The 14,618-nt window shown below is 38.5% G+C and overlaps 2 protein-coding genes across 6 annotated transcripts in view; one reads left to right on the top strand and one right to left on the bottom strand.

Annotated features, from left to right (window-relative positions):
• Nucleotides 1–14,618, top strand: part of RSPH1 (radial spoke head component 1) — a 74,225-nt gene that overhangs the window by 26,633 nt on the left and 32,974 nt on the right. The window lies entirely within an intron of this gene.
• LOC141939181 (high affinity cGMP-specific 3',5'-cyclic phosphodiesterase 9A) overlaps nucleotides 1–14,618 on the bottom strand; it is a 105,747-nt gene that overhangs the window by 75,851 nt on the left and 15,278 nt on the right. For all 4 annotated transcript variants that reach the window (XR_012627497.1, XM_074858405.1, XM_074858406.1 and 1 more), the window contains 5 exons: nucleotides 9,447–9,530; nucleotides 5,701–5,832; nucleotides 3,382–3,472; nucleotides 1,847–1,909; nucleotides 66–151 (listed from right to left, as the gene is read on the bottom strand). Coding sequence is in view for 3 of the 4 variants with exons in the window: in XM_074858405.1 (XP_074714506.1) it covers nucleotides 66–151; nucleotides 1,847–1,909; nucleotides 3,382–3,472; nucleotides 5,701–5,832; nucleotides 9,447–9,530 (456 nt within the window). In the remaining variant the exon portion in view is untranslated. The remainder of the gene's footprint in view (nucleotides 1–65; nucleotides 152–1,846; nucleotides 1,910–3,381; nucleotides 3,473–5,700; nucleotides 5,833–9,446; nucleotides 9,531–14,618) is intronic.

Raw genomic sequence — 14,618 nt, 5'->3', positions numbered from 1 at the left:
CAGAACTTCCCAAGGAATGCTGTCAAAGTCTCAGCCACAGCTGTAAGAGAGGGGCAAACTCTTACTGTGGGTGCTGCAAGCAATAACATCATTCCGCAGGTTGATGCCCTCTTCTCCAGCCTGTCTGAAATCAGGCCTGCCAAAATTCCACCTGAAAGAAGAGTGGTGTGTGAGCAAAACACTCTGTGCATGTTTTACACAAAAAGACATCAGTTATACTTAACGAAACCCAACCCAGATTAAAACAATACAACTTTTAATGTAGTTATACACAGCAGCACAGAGCATGAGACTGACATCATCATTCACACTTAGCAATTTCCTTATTAACCCAACTAGTTCTGACTTAGAAGATAATAGAAGCAGATAGTTGTTCTTCCTTGTTGTTTATTCCAACAAAATATCCAACATGACCGGAGTGGAGGTGGAATAGGGATGAAAGAAATATTTAGAAATCATTGCTCTGCTGCTTTTGAATGTGAAGCCTTTTCACCAGGTGCCACATGGCCCCACTGCTGGCATTCTGGAATCCAGCTGTGCCCAGCTACTCACTGGTCTCAACTCCTCAGCTGCAACAGTAAACTTGGCTCTTGAGTGCTCTGTCCATGTTGCACTGCAACCAGGGGAAATTAGCTGCTCTAGATCTTGGGGCAAATGAAATATTTGGTTTTCTCTCCAGGCAGTCACTCCAGACTCTTTTAATTTTCCCTACTTCTTGTGTTTGCCAGTGACTGTACACAGAAGTACTAATCAGAGCATGTGGCAGGAGAGGGCTGGAAGGCCCAAGGGAAGGAGCTGCCAAAATGATATAAATCAAACTTGGTACAGGGGGAAGAACGGGAAGCTCTCTGGATTCTCCAGATTCCTAAATATTGCTGGGCCTGCCACTCCCTTCCCAGCTGCCCATCTCCAAAGTGCTCACATCCCACTTGAATTTAAATGTAAATGCCAAAGGTCTGAGCAGCACCGGCACACTATTCCATAGCAGAATAAGATACTGCTGAAAGAAGTCACCCACATCTCTAAGGTACTACTGACTCTGGCTTCTAGCTATCTGGGATGAAATAAGCAGTAAGAAATGGCTGAAGCCACATCCAGCACAAGGCTAGAACAGTAACTGCAACACACCTTGACACCTACATCTTGAACTACCAGGGTCTACATAGCTCTTGATCCAGTGAAACTGCTCCATCATGAGCATCATTGTCCAATAGACTGATAGAGGGCTTATTTCCATAAGGGAACTGGGGGAGGTGGAGAGGGGACGGGGTGTGTGTGTCAAATCAGCCGGGCATCAAGGCGATGATGCTTGTTTTATTGTGAGCCATACTGTCTGCACTGGCTTAAGAATTTAATTATTCTATCATCATCTCTCATTGTTATTGTTACTACAATCTCTCAGTTTTGTCACATACAGTTATACAAAAAGAAAATATCAAGAAAAAAATGCGACACACCTGTGGCCATTCGCCTCTGTGCCCACAAAAAAAATATACAACTGTACAGGCTGGGATAGTTCTGTTATGCTAGAGTGACAAAAGGAAGACATTTTGACAGGTGGCATGACCAAGACGCACAGGCTAGAGTTGATGGAGCTAAAAGATTCCGTAATACTTGGCTCTTACAATCTGTGCTGGACAATATCACTGACTCTGTGAGTTGTTCAATTTAAAGATATTTTGTTAGGTTTTCAACAACCAACCCAGCTCTCAACTTAGTACCTTTACTGCCACTCTCCTTCAGTGAACATAAGGCACAAGGATTAATAATATATGTAAGCTGTGCGTACCACAGCTTTTCCTAAACTGGTCCGATTAAGGATGAAATATTAATATATAAAACTTACCAAAGATTCCACCCACATCAAACAGTGTAGAAAGGTCTCCAGCTCTTTTGGCATCAAGATGCTCTAGCAACAGAAGAAAAGCATTTGTCTCATTTTCAGACTACAAAACAGCAATCTCAATAGTCTTGTCATGCTAGGATAAAGGCATCTTATGGCAGCATTTTTTGTTCACAGGAAAAAGCTACCATAAGCTGTCATTGTATATGACAAAGAAGAATGTATCATAACTGGGTATTCAGGGATACAGTCTTTTGAATGCAATTACATTCACAGCAGGACATTTTACCACTTTAACTATAGATGTAGTCCAAGCAATAGAGCTGTTAATTGTTAAAAGTCTGGACTAACGATATTCCCACTGTGAACAGCCACAGATTCATAAACAGTTGACAAATGTTTGTGAGGCTCTTTACTCTAAAAGCATGATTAGCATACGTTTGGATCACTTATCATCATCCTGGAGGCCTCCCACATGACCATTAATATTCATCATTAAATTACATCTGGCAACCATGCCTGGCACAACATGCACTGTGCAGTTCATGGGCACTATGACGGGACAGCGATTTCCTTAACCCCACTGTTTGCACATACTTACATTTAGCCTAACGTAGTTACTGATATGCTATGGGGTCAGATCTCCAAAGTACATCAGGAAGTTGGGCAACCCAGTCCTATTGTGGTAAGTGTGAAGTTTCAAATGGAGCAGAATTTCTAAACCCCTTTGGTATTTTTTTTTTTTTAAATCTCTGAAATACATCTGAAAGAGCAGTATGTACTAAAACAGTGGGGTCAGTGGCACTACCATAACCTCACCAACATCTGCCACAGCACAGATGGCAGTACTGTCACAAATATCATTAACCTTTCTATTAAAAGCCCACTGCTTTCAAGCGACCCAGTCCTGCAGTAACACTGCTTTTTGGAGTCCACACACAACAGCCTTTCGCTATAGGATTTGCAGCTTTATGTGTTTTCATAGGGTGTTCAGCCCATCTCTCTCTGCTGGTTGTCACTGCCATACTTGTCCAGCACAGCTTTTTTGTTAGCTGGGGCTTTAAAGGTCACATCATGGCTCACAAGAACATGAATTTCTCTGGCTAGGGAGAACTCCTTTCTCTGCACTCTACAGCACAAAACAAAAAAGCAGTACTGAACAGATAAAGAAGCTCATTTAGATTTTTTTATATAAGTTTTAATAAGGTACTTCAATCATGTAAAAACATTATGAGAAATTAAACCTTTTTGATTGGTTTGCAAGAGACAAAGACACAGCACTGATGCTTGGAATTGTTGAAGAGAAGCCAGATTCTTTTTTTGTTTGCTTGTTTTGAAAACACCCTCTCATAATACTGAATTCATAAAACTGGGAAATATGTTAATTGGTGACTTACAACTCTCCTGCTACTGTAGCAAAGCTAGCTTATTTTAAAAGTTTATGTTTATTTTCTTGTTTATTTTCTTATTTAGTTCAAGCTCTTATTTCCAGACACTATGCAGTCGTAATTCTGTATCCCCCTTACTGTGATACTTACCTACATTTGTGATATAGAGGGGAAGCCAGAAGAGGAAAGTATAGCTCACCAGCTTTGCAAACAGAAGGCAAAGGGAGAACTCTATGACTCCCTGAAAGAATAAAGAAAATAGGAAGTTAGTATCTTGATAGAGGTTGCTATTTGCTTTCAAAGATCATTATGAAAATGGTTTCTAAGAAGCATTTAGGCTGTTCTTTTTCTCTCAAGAATTCCCAAGAAGCATTCTTCCCCTTAAAGCACAAAGCTTGTAATCAGAGCAGACTGTGATATTTTACTTACATGTTTTCTCTTCTCTTAATTGTACTGAATTGACAGAAGAGAGAACGCTAGAATGAACAGGAAGGATTTGATACCGTTTGGGACACCACCATCACTTATTTTCCTCACGTAAAGAGGTTTTTTAATAGCATTATAGCAGATTTGGAGTGTATTCCAGAGGCACTGGCATATATTTGTGTTCTTTAGATCCTTCCTTCAAGATGGGTCTAAGATTTCCACCTTACTGTTTAACTCTTTACAAAAAGCCAGTTAACCAGTATGACACAGTTCAAATCAGTATGCGGTAAGAGCACGCTACAGACAGTGCATATGCCTATTTAAAATACTAATTTGTTCCATCATCTTTCCTGATGGGTATATGAAAAGTATACTTACTCCACAGAGCTGAAACCAAACTGTCAAATTAACCTATCTTCATTCCCCTCACCATCTGATATATTTTTGTTTGAAACCGGATTTCTTAAATCCCTGGTACGTGGTACTGCAGTTATCAACACGGACAACACACGTACACAGCTCACTCCACATACAGCTGTGACCCTTTCCAACAACAGCCAGGAAAAGTACCAGAGAGTTACAGAGATTCCGGGTGGCAGCAGCAGCAATTTTTCTACCCATTACTTTCACTTTGCACAGAAAAACAGTTGAGACAGAGAACCAGATGGCAGGATGAGAAGATGCAGAAATACAGCAGCTTGGTGCTGGATATTTCCTCTCCTACCTTTACACCTGGTCCAAATCATTTGTATATAATTCTACTTGTGAAACATACTGAAGCTGCTAGGCTTTATGCTGAGTGATGCCTGCTAGCTGATAACTGCAAGCAGTTGGTGCCTGCAAGTTGAGGCCTGTAACAATTAGTGATAAGAGAAGCATTCCATTATACCTTATATGGTCATGTTGTGTATACCTGGAAGTCTCAAAGGGGGAAATATTAAGAAATTCTTTTACCAAACAATGTTTAACTTTGTATTTAACAAGGCTTGAGTGATTAAAATGTACAGAGAAGATATCCTAACCTTGAGAATACATACATCCTGGCAGAAATGCTCAAACAAGGCAGATAAGAAAGAAAAGCTTGGCCAGACAACAGAGTTGGGAAACATCCAAGGAGAAGAAATTGTCCTCAAAAGACTCGTGACTATAAAAGGGAAAAAGGAGGAGGGGGCTAACTCTCCAAATGACCACTGACAACCAGCTGAGACCCCTGTGCATGCATAGGTAGTTTTGCAACACCAGCATTATGTAAATATAGTAGATAGGCAGAAAGGCGGAGACTTATTGGAGAAAGTATGAATATTCATGTCTTTAAGGCACATAAAAGATTAACTTTTATGTGTGTGCATGTTAGGTGGAATGATTCCCCATGCATCCAGCGCTGCAATAAAGAATGCCTGCTTTCTAAAACTCCAAAACGAGTCTTAAGAGTTCCTCTGCCAGCTTTTACGGTAAGAGGAGGACAATCAAGGATGATAGTCCCTGATCTAAAGGAAACTTCTTTTCCTTTTACCAGCAGTCCAAATGTTTAGGCTGTCTGAAACTTCTCAATATAAACCATACAAGAGGTTTTAAAATGAAAGCTTTTAAAAATAATGTTGAGTCTAAAAGGGAAGCCATGGAAGGAAGTTCTGATGCAGAGAAGAGCTTATAGACTCAGCCTGCTATTCCATCTTTAATACCCATGTGCCATTAACTAAGACCAATAAACTTTTACATTATAGGCTACTCTAGTATTAGATATAATGAGGTGGAAAAAAAAGCAGTTATATGGGTACTGGAGCCTAGATGCTTGTAGTTTCTAAGATGCAACCAATGAGCTTATACCATCTGCTTATTGGGGAAGAGTACTCTTGTATCGATTTTGACTCCTCTGAGAGGGGCACACCTTATCTTCTGTACCTACATACACCAGTGTTGTCCATCAAAACTTGCGATGCAAAGTTAGTCATCTACCACTCCATCTAGGACTTTATGGAAATACGAATTCTGAGGCAAAACTTAATTTTTAGAGGAACTGGCAAGAACAGTGCATGTACTCACAGGTATTCGCAAGGCCCCAAGGAAGCTGATAGCTGATGTCCCATGTCTACCTTCCCCAGTGACCACAATGCTGGAGTTCAGTGACACGCTGCAATTTTCACTGTCAGTAAGCAAATGGTGCATCTCTGGATCCTGCAATTTTCCCCAGCAACACCATATGAAAAACAAAGGAAGAATGTATCAGAACACATATCCAGGAATCAAATAATTCCAAAATATTTTTTTAAAAAGTTATCTATTTTATCACAGAAAGTTACAGCTTTTAGTAATCTCTTGATTTGGATATACAGAGTATATGGAGAGAGTACACAGTATATAATACAGAATATCAGGTGAAACAAGCCTGGTTATTTATATCTTAGCGCATACACTTTATTACGGAATCAAGTTTTTGTTCCACTGCGACACAAATTCAAGTTGCAAAAAAAGGCATATTAGAGTACCATTTAACGGAATAAAACAATTCCCAGTCTTCCCTTACCCCACTACGTAAATGTGGTCTAATTAAAACTGACAATCTACCGAGTACTACAACACATTTCTGTATAGAAGCATGTATTATCTTCCTTCTGTATAAACATTAAGCCCACTTTTCAGACTCTGTAACATCATCTTACTTACTGATTTAAATACAGGCCAACATTTCATGAATTATGGATACTGAGTGCTTTATGTTAAGCAATCACTTATTTTTTCATGTCTGTTTCATTTGAGCATTGTAATCCACAAATTATAAAAGCCTGGAATTTACCAATATTACCCAGGTTGTGAATTCTGAGTTATTTTCTAGCACTAGGAATGATTTTACTCTAATAATTCCACTGGCTGCTAAGAATACTTGCGGAGCAAGTTATCACTCAACAAGAACGAGCCATTCCAGTCTAGCCATGAGAATATCTTGTTATTTTTAATCTATCCACCACACTAAAGTGAACTCTCAGAATAGAACTGGAAATTTACATCTTACAGCTGTACACAGAAAAAGAAATTTCAGGCATAAATAACCCTTAGTACTTCTTTTCCAACTCAGAAAAAGGACAGGATGTAGCTATCCTCACCTTCACCTGCTCGCTGAGAAGGTTACCTAGCTGTGTAGTTTTACTAGCTATGGATGTATTCTACATACTGTCTTCTTTCTCCTAATTCTTGTGCATTTGAATAAAGCCTTAGCAAAGAATTAAGCCTCAAATATATATTTGGCTGTAGGTTAGTAAGGATAACTACTGGAAATCAAATAGCCTGCTGTTTTATTACAAAGATGAAAACTTTCTGATTAATATTTGGTAAGCTGAGGGAGGAAGAAGGAAAAAAAAATTAAAATCACTCATAATTCTAAATAAATTCTGTTTTTAAAGAACTTCATTTAGGAGAAGACACTAGGGAAACTTCTGGACACCTGAGCCCAGACACAGCATAATTTTAGAAGCTACCATGTGTCATCCAAAAATGTTTGTACAGGACTGGTAGACAGGATGCAGGATTTACAGGAGACCCAGCACCCTGATGAAGCATTAACTAGAAGACAGGAAAAAAATCTAGGGACCTCTGACATGGTACTGTAAATCTATGTTACGGCACAAGTCACTCCATCATCATCATCATAAGTATTTATCTTCCGAATTAGTAGAGCAACTTCAAAACTTGAACTATTTAACAGTAGCACTTCAAACTATCAGCCATTAACACAGAAAAACAGGAAGGGCAGGGGGGAGACAGAGAGGAGAGGGGAGAGAGAGAAGAGGAGAAAAAAGAAGTTCCCCACTGGATTCAATGGAAGACACTTCTGAGTGTCTTAAGCTAGTACCTCTTGCACAATTTGCACAGCAAACTTAACCAGGGTTGTCTGAGGTAAAGCTGCTCATTTCTCAGACAGGTAGCTCTAAGCCTATTTAAGAAGAGTGGGTTAAGTATTGAAGTGGAAGTTACCAGAGTCCAAACAACTTACTTTAGCAACTCACACCAGAAACTTTTGCTGACAATATGCGGTTTTTACGCCGCACATAGCTAAATGATAAATAAAACCAGCAGTTTGTGCATGGCAGAGATAACATTGTTCAGCCTTGCCAGCTTGTCATAGAGTGTGATTAGGCATATGGCACACTCTTGATCTCTGGGAAGGATTCATTATCCCTCAATTTTGTGTAATTTTTAAGAGGCCAACCTGACACAAGCAGTAATGAACACGCATATGTATTCAGGTCACGCAGCCAAAAACACATTCTGCTTTCAATCACTGCATATCCCGAATATTTGCTTTCTTTTTACAGTAATTGAAGAGGTCAATGAAAAATCAGTAAAAGCTGCCATTCCAGTTTGCTTGGAGGAGACCAGCTCACAAATGCAAAACATCTGTTGTTTGTACAGGCACAAAAGCCAACTGCAATAATCAGCTCAGCACAACTCCAATACAACCACTATAAAAAAGAGAGATGTTCAACTCTGCTTTGACAGGAAAAAGATTACTTCTGTCACTGGTAGAAAATCAGTGGGTACCAAACAGTGACAAACAAGGATTTTTAAGTTTTATTAAATTTTTTTTTAAACCTTGTTAGGACTCCATATTATGAACATATAATCAAGCTGGCAGGGTGGAGAGGGGGGAAAAAGAAAAAAAAAAAGTTGGCAGGATTGCCATGCTTTGGTGTCCATGTTGTGTCTCTGTCCTGCTCACAAGGGAGCACCAGTCTGGGTGAGTGGGGGTACATTTTCCTTGCTCACTTGCTATGCAGACTCTGCATAGTTTGATAGTAGAGGTACTAGCAGAGTTAGCAGACATAGATTTCTCTTCTAATTTGCTGACTATATTTTAGCTCTGTCTTCATGACTTGTCTAAAGACACCTGCTGATATTCTTACATCTTCTCCTCTTACTTTCCACCTGGCTGTGAAATAATATTTCCAAATGGTTTCTGGGCTGGAGACTGTTCTTGGGCAGCTCAAAATGAACAGGAACAGAGTGGGTTTAAGTTGGACTGATCAAAATGATGAGTGTTTCCTTAGCAAAAATTTCAAAACCTTTTCATCAACACTGATTACTATACCCTCCGAATGCTGATTATTCTTCTATGGGCAAAGGATGAAAAGAACAGGAAGTTTCTATCTTCCTGTAAAAGTCTGAAAGAAGTTTAAAAAAGGTAACCTTCAGGATATGCTGTGCCAAGTGTACCGAGTACAAATACGAAATTTCAAATGGAAATTTTCAGTTGATGTCCATCACAAGATAAAATGTCTTTCTGCTCACAAATGGGCAAATCCAGAATTCAGTTTCTCTTGAGAATTACCAGCACTTACAGTTACAAGTTTTAGGCAAGATTTCTGTGAACAACTGCTCATATTTACAACTCTGTCTCCACATATAATCTTGTAAGCACATACATCTATTATATTAAAAAGGGAGAGAAGTGAGACTGCAAGGATGGGACAAACACCATATAAGTAGTTTAAAGATTTCAAATGGGCTATCTTTAAAATATTTTGCAGTGCATTATTTCTGCTGGAATTGTATGAAGATCACAAGATAAGACCAACTGAGTAAGCATGCTATCTTGTTCAGCTCAGTTTGCAGTATTTATGTTAGATAATGCTTAGTTTCCTCATCTCAAGTTACACTTATGTATGAAGATGGAAGTGGATTTCAGCATCATAAAAGGAAGAGCAATCTTTACCAATAGTAAATCTACTGTGAATATTCCATGTGAGCTTTAGGAAGTCTTCTATACTATTTTACAACAACATGTTATATTTTACCTGAGGTTTGCTGGTTTCCTTAGCATTTAAGATTGGCATCTGGACTCTGAATCGAGATGCACCATTCAGTAAGGTTTTAGAACTCTGAAAAAAATAAAACAAAACACCCATACTTTTGTTGGTTGTTTTTTTAAGGATTACACTAGTGTTAATCATTTCTCTGCAACAAAGCCTTCGTGCATTGTAACATAAACATAACCCCAAAATGAGCATCTTTAATGACTGTGTATTTTGCGTTTTTAAAGTTCTTACACAGACCTATGGCAACGTACACAAAATGCAATAACACATTTATAGGAAGGCTAACTTCATACTGCTTTTCTATAGAAGCAGCATACTGAATTCAGAGCACAGTCATGCTGTTCTTAACTCAAGATTTTTCCTCTACTGAACTTTCATTGACATTGCAAACTTAGTTTTTTCTCATAAGCAGATGATCATAGTAGCAACTACAGAAGTTGATTCATTTCAGGAAGACCTTGATTCTTCACTTCCCTATCCCTTTAAGTTAAAAGTTTATCCCATCAGCTTATGCTCACTATATTCATCTAACCTGGAAACGGACTGTGCTCTTGTGGCCAGGAAGGTTAATGAGGAGTCTGAGCACCTCCAGCACACTCAGTACAGAAATCAAGGCAACAAGCTATATTTTAGGCCCAGGATGGACCTTCTTTTTAGACTTTTATTAACAAGTGCGTTAGTGTACCAGTTCACACCAAAATTGCATTCATTGGAAAATATCGTTCTGAGATCCTTGGTCTAAGATTTACCAGGGACATTAAGGTCTGTCCACTGAATTAAATATACAGCTTCGAAGTAGGTTTGCAGACAGGTATGGACAACCAATTGCTAAGACCACAAGAGGCACTGTGCATTCCTCAGTGATGAGATGTTTCAGTGTCTAATCACACTCTGGATGCCACAATAAAAAAACAAAATAAAACAAAAATACCCAAACCCTGTCACAAATAAACACCCCCAACCAAAAAAAAAAAAAAAAAAAGAATGCCCATTCTCACTGAACATTTTAATTCAAAATGAATCACTAAACAAAAATACAAGGATATGTATTGTAGTATTATTTAGACAAACTGCCATTCATCAACCAAATCCTTCTAAGAAGGCAAAAAACTTTTGACAATAACCTAAAGTATTTCTGCTGCTCAATGCAGAGCTGAGGCCAAGCAGTCTTGGGCGTGCATTCCCCAAAATAAACAAATAACACTCAAACCCCCAGGGTCTGATAAAACAGATTTTTAAATTTTTTCTTATAGAAAATTAGGTTCTTATCAAAAAAGTGATTTACAATAATCTGTGGGGAAGAAAATCCATTATCTAGACAAGTCATCTACATCTTTATTCAGCAGCTCAGCAAAGTGAAAGACTTTTTCATTTGACTCTCTAAAATAAGATTTACTGTGGTAAGGAGGAAATGTCTGGGGAAAAGGACTAGACTGAGAGGCTGCACATTTAATACTTAGACTTCTTTCTCCTCTTCGGAAGATAAAAATTGCAGCCTGCTATCTTTTAAACGCACAAGCACTTTGCCACAGGAGTTTAAGAGAGCTAAGTTTCCTGGAAATGCAAAGTCAGGTTAAAGAAAGTTCCTAGAACATAAAGACAGGTCTGTATGAACATGCTACAACTAACATGTTTCTATGAAAAAAAAAAAGTACAGGGAGAAAAGATGAGAAGCAATAAAACCAGTTCTAAATCATCACATTTCACAAATGTTAAATCTACGCTTTAACTTTCATTATGAAAGTGCACCAATGCTTAATAAAGCACACTGACTTCTCGTGTGCATTTGTTATAGCTATAGCCTTCCACGAAGTCATAGATTAAGCCTCCAATGCTAGCATTTAAAATCACTTTATTGTACATAAATACTTGTTTTGAAACAAATTTCAGATTCATAAATCAGAGCCAAGGTGAATACAAACAAATGAAGCACAGCCCAAGAAATCAGTGAAGAACTGTCCATTCAAGGCTCGGTGCCTGCGTCTCCATCTGTCCTTCTGGCCAACTCAATGAAATCAGATTACTCACCACTACAAACTCTGTAGAAATATTGGGCTCACGATCATGCTGCAAATAAACAGTAGACCAAATTCATCCAAGATAGCGATATCACACAGAGATGAATCTGATCTATAAATCTTAATATAAATCTACCTGAAGTCCTTCCCTCATGTTAGGCATTTATTTTAGTTGTGTTTAAATTTAACCGGCCTTATTCTTCCACAATGAGATTTGGCTTTTGGTGCCAGCTGGCAGAGCTGCCTGCACCTAACCAAGACATCTGTCCAATGTGACCTACTACAGCCTTATGAAAAAAGCAAATGTGTATGTTTTTTTAACGTCTTATTAAAAACATTTCTAACTATGCAGAAGCACACAGGTTGTTCAGGTTGTCACTGAAATGACTGAGCAAAAAAGGCCAGCAAATTCTACCCCTTGTACAACACGACTGAAATTTTTTGTTCCCAGTAATAACAGTCTGTTTTACTACATGAACCTTCTTTCAATTAGCAGTCTGTTTTCTTTACAGACAGGCATTTGTCATTACATGTGCATTTATAGGAGATCTTGAATTTCTATTCTCACCTTACTAATTTCTTTAACTTCTAAAACCACCCTCCCCACAGCAAACAGAAGCTGCGAGCCCTACTCACTAAGGATTTAGAATCCATTGTACTTTAGAGACCATACAGGTCTGAAGAGAGGTATTTGAGCAATTCAAATGGTATACAGCTGCCCAAGACAAGGGGGAATCTTCATCTGAAAAGGGTCCAAGGCAGGTGGGGAAGCACTTTTATAAATCTTCTACAAAATTTGCAGATGTGAATATACGGAATAGGGAAGGAAGAAGTGATGCCTTTTGCTTTGGAGAGCAAGGTTTCCAGGGAAACAGAAAGTCAAATGCATCCCTACACAATGAGACTGCACCTGGAGCAGTGATCTTGCTGGTGTCCTAGAGAAGATTAGGTCAAATGCTAGTCCTTTTCTGGGTCTGGGGGAAAGGGTGGCAAATGGAAAGGGAAAAAAGCTCCTAAAATACTAAGGTTTTGTTAAAAATATCACATCAAGTAGATAATGAATGTCAAATTTTTCCATAACAGCTCCTCGAGACATATGAGCAACATACTGTGCAGAAATCTTTAGCTATATTTTCCAGTAAAAGTGTATTTGAAACAAATAAACATTTACTTCTATACAGCTTAACAGCAAATTCTATAAACATTATGCTCTAGGTATTATTTAAAAAGCTGAAATGTTCATGGGAGCCTTTCTGAACTACATCAAAGCTAAGGAAAAAAATTACTCCTGTTAGAAGCCTCTAATAGTCCCTTAAAATATTCTCATACTCGACAGAAGTTACCTTTAAGAAATGAAAGAGAATTAAATGAAAAATACAGAGCACATTGTGAGCACACCTTATCTCACAGTAACAAACTAAGAATAGGAGTTCCACAGATCCTTAAAAGTATTCAGAAGCTTTATCAGGAGTACTTCATATGAGGAGAAAAAAACCGATTAACTGGTAAAGAAGAGATAACAGACTAGAAAAGTTACCTTCAGTTACTATTCAAGAAGAGGAGAGTATCTAAAATGTAAAAAACCATCTATCTGAAACTATGGGGAGGGGTGGTAAAATAGCAGCAATCATCCCTGCAACACTTGCAACTAAAAGGTATAGTCCACATACACCTGTCTGCACACGTAGGTAATCTCCATGTATAATCCCCTAACACTGGAAAATATATGTGGGATTCCCTTGAGACCTTCCCTCCAACACTTTCCCCAACAGCCCTGATTTGCCCTCACACATGGGAAACCTTAAGACCAATCTCCCCCTACCCTTCTTCCAAAGAACCACGTGAAAACGTGGCAGACCTGATTGCCCACAGGTCCCTGGGAGCCAAAGGAGAAGGAGTCTGGAGCAACATTCTGCTCTAGGTTTTGGTTACAGTAGAGACAAACACATACCAGAGTCTTATGGAACATGAAACAGAGATGAACCTGCAAACACACTCCTAAACGAAACTGGGCTACAAATGACATTCTGTTAGGAGAAGTTATACACAGCTGGTCTTCCTAATGCTCTTTTTTTGTTTCCTTTTCTTGCTTTTTATTTCTCTCTTGTTCTGTTTGGACTGCCTCCCTTCTCTTGGGTCACAGCCACATGGGGCAAGAAAGGAATCATCTTCTCATGTAGTAGCTAAACCTTTTTAAGGCACATCTTTTCACCACCAACATAGCTTTCTACATTAGTTAATTTTGAGTACATAAAATGTCTTATAAACTTTTGTTTCAAAAGCACTGGGGAAACAGTACCAGAGCTTAATCACTTCCAACCTACTTTTAAAATAATGTTTGAACAACCTTACACTAATACTTAAAGAGAAAGCTTTCCTTTTAGAAAAAAATTTTTAAAAGTTATGAGTTTTGTGGCTACAATGACAGAAAGAAGTATGCGTGCAATGTTCAGCAACCCAAAGAAAGCTTAGACATTTGCACACACACACACTTCAATCCTGCTTCAACAATGCCTTAAGTGGTCAATCTCTGATGCTGGATTTTCACACTCCTGTGTCAAGAGAGTCACATTTTCCCTTGTGATTCAGGCAGTATGAGTTCCACAGTTTGTGTGTGTGATAGTATATTTACAGCTTAGCGAAGTTCACTACCTTGCCAAAATTTAAGCCCTTGAAGTATAAGCTGTCATACAATAACAAGATCCACTGCCTTGTTGCCAATAAAACATGTGATCAATGCATTCTAAAAACTCACTGTATATTTAAAAAAAATATAAATCACCTATGTATAAACAGCATCTCCATCCCTGAAGATTTCAAAATTTGACAGGCAAGCCCTAAGCAATTTGATCCTATGTCAAATTTAGATCTATTACGAGCAGAGGGTAGGACCATACAATGTCCAGAGGTCCTGTCCCTTCCAACCTAAATTATTCTGTGATGCCACAAAAACTAAAGCATTGATTAGTCACGTGACCGATGCCACTAAGCAGATTATTTCTCTCTCCTTTTCACAGCCCTTCATTAACATTAGTTTTGGTTAAATAAAGGTCATATTATATCATGACTAAAGTCACTGTCACAGACTGACTGTCTGCTCCAATCTCTTCACCACAGCTTCACATCCATCCCT

This window comes from Strix uralensis, chromosome 2 (genome assembly GCF_047716275.1).
Source record: "Strix uralensis isolate ZFMK-TIS-50842 chromosome 2, bStrUra1, whole genome shotgun sequence".
Classification (NCBI taxonomy): Eukaryota; Metazoa; Chordata; class Aves; order Strigiformes; family Strigidae; genus Strix; species Strix uralensis.
Note: the sequence above shows the minus strand (reverse complement) of the source record. Positions and strands in the feature narration are given on the sequence as shown.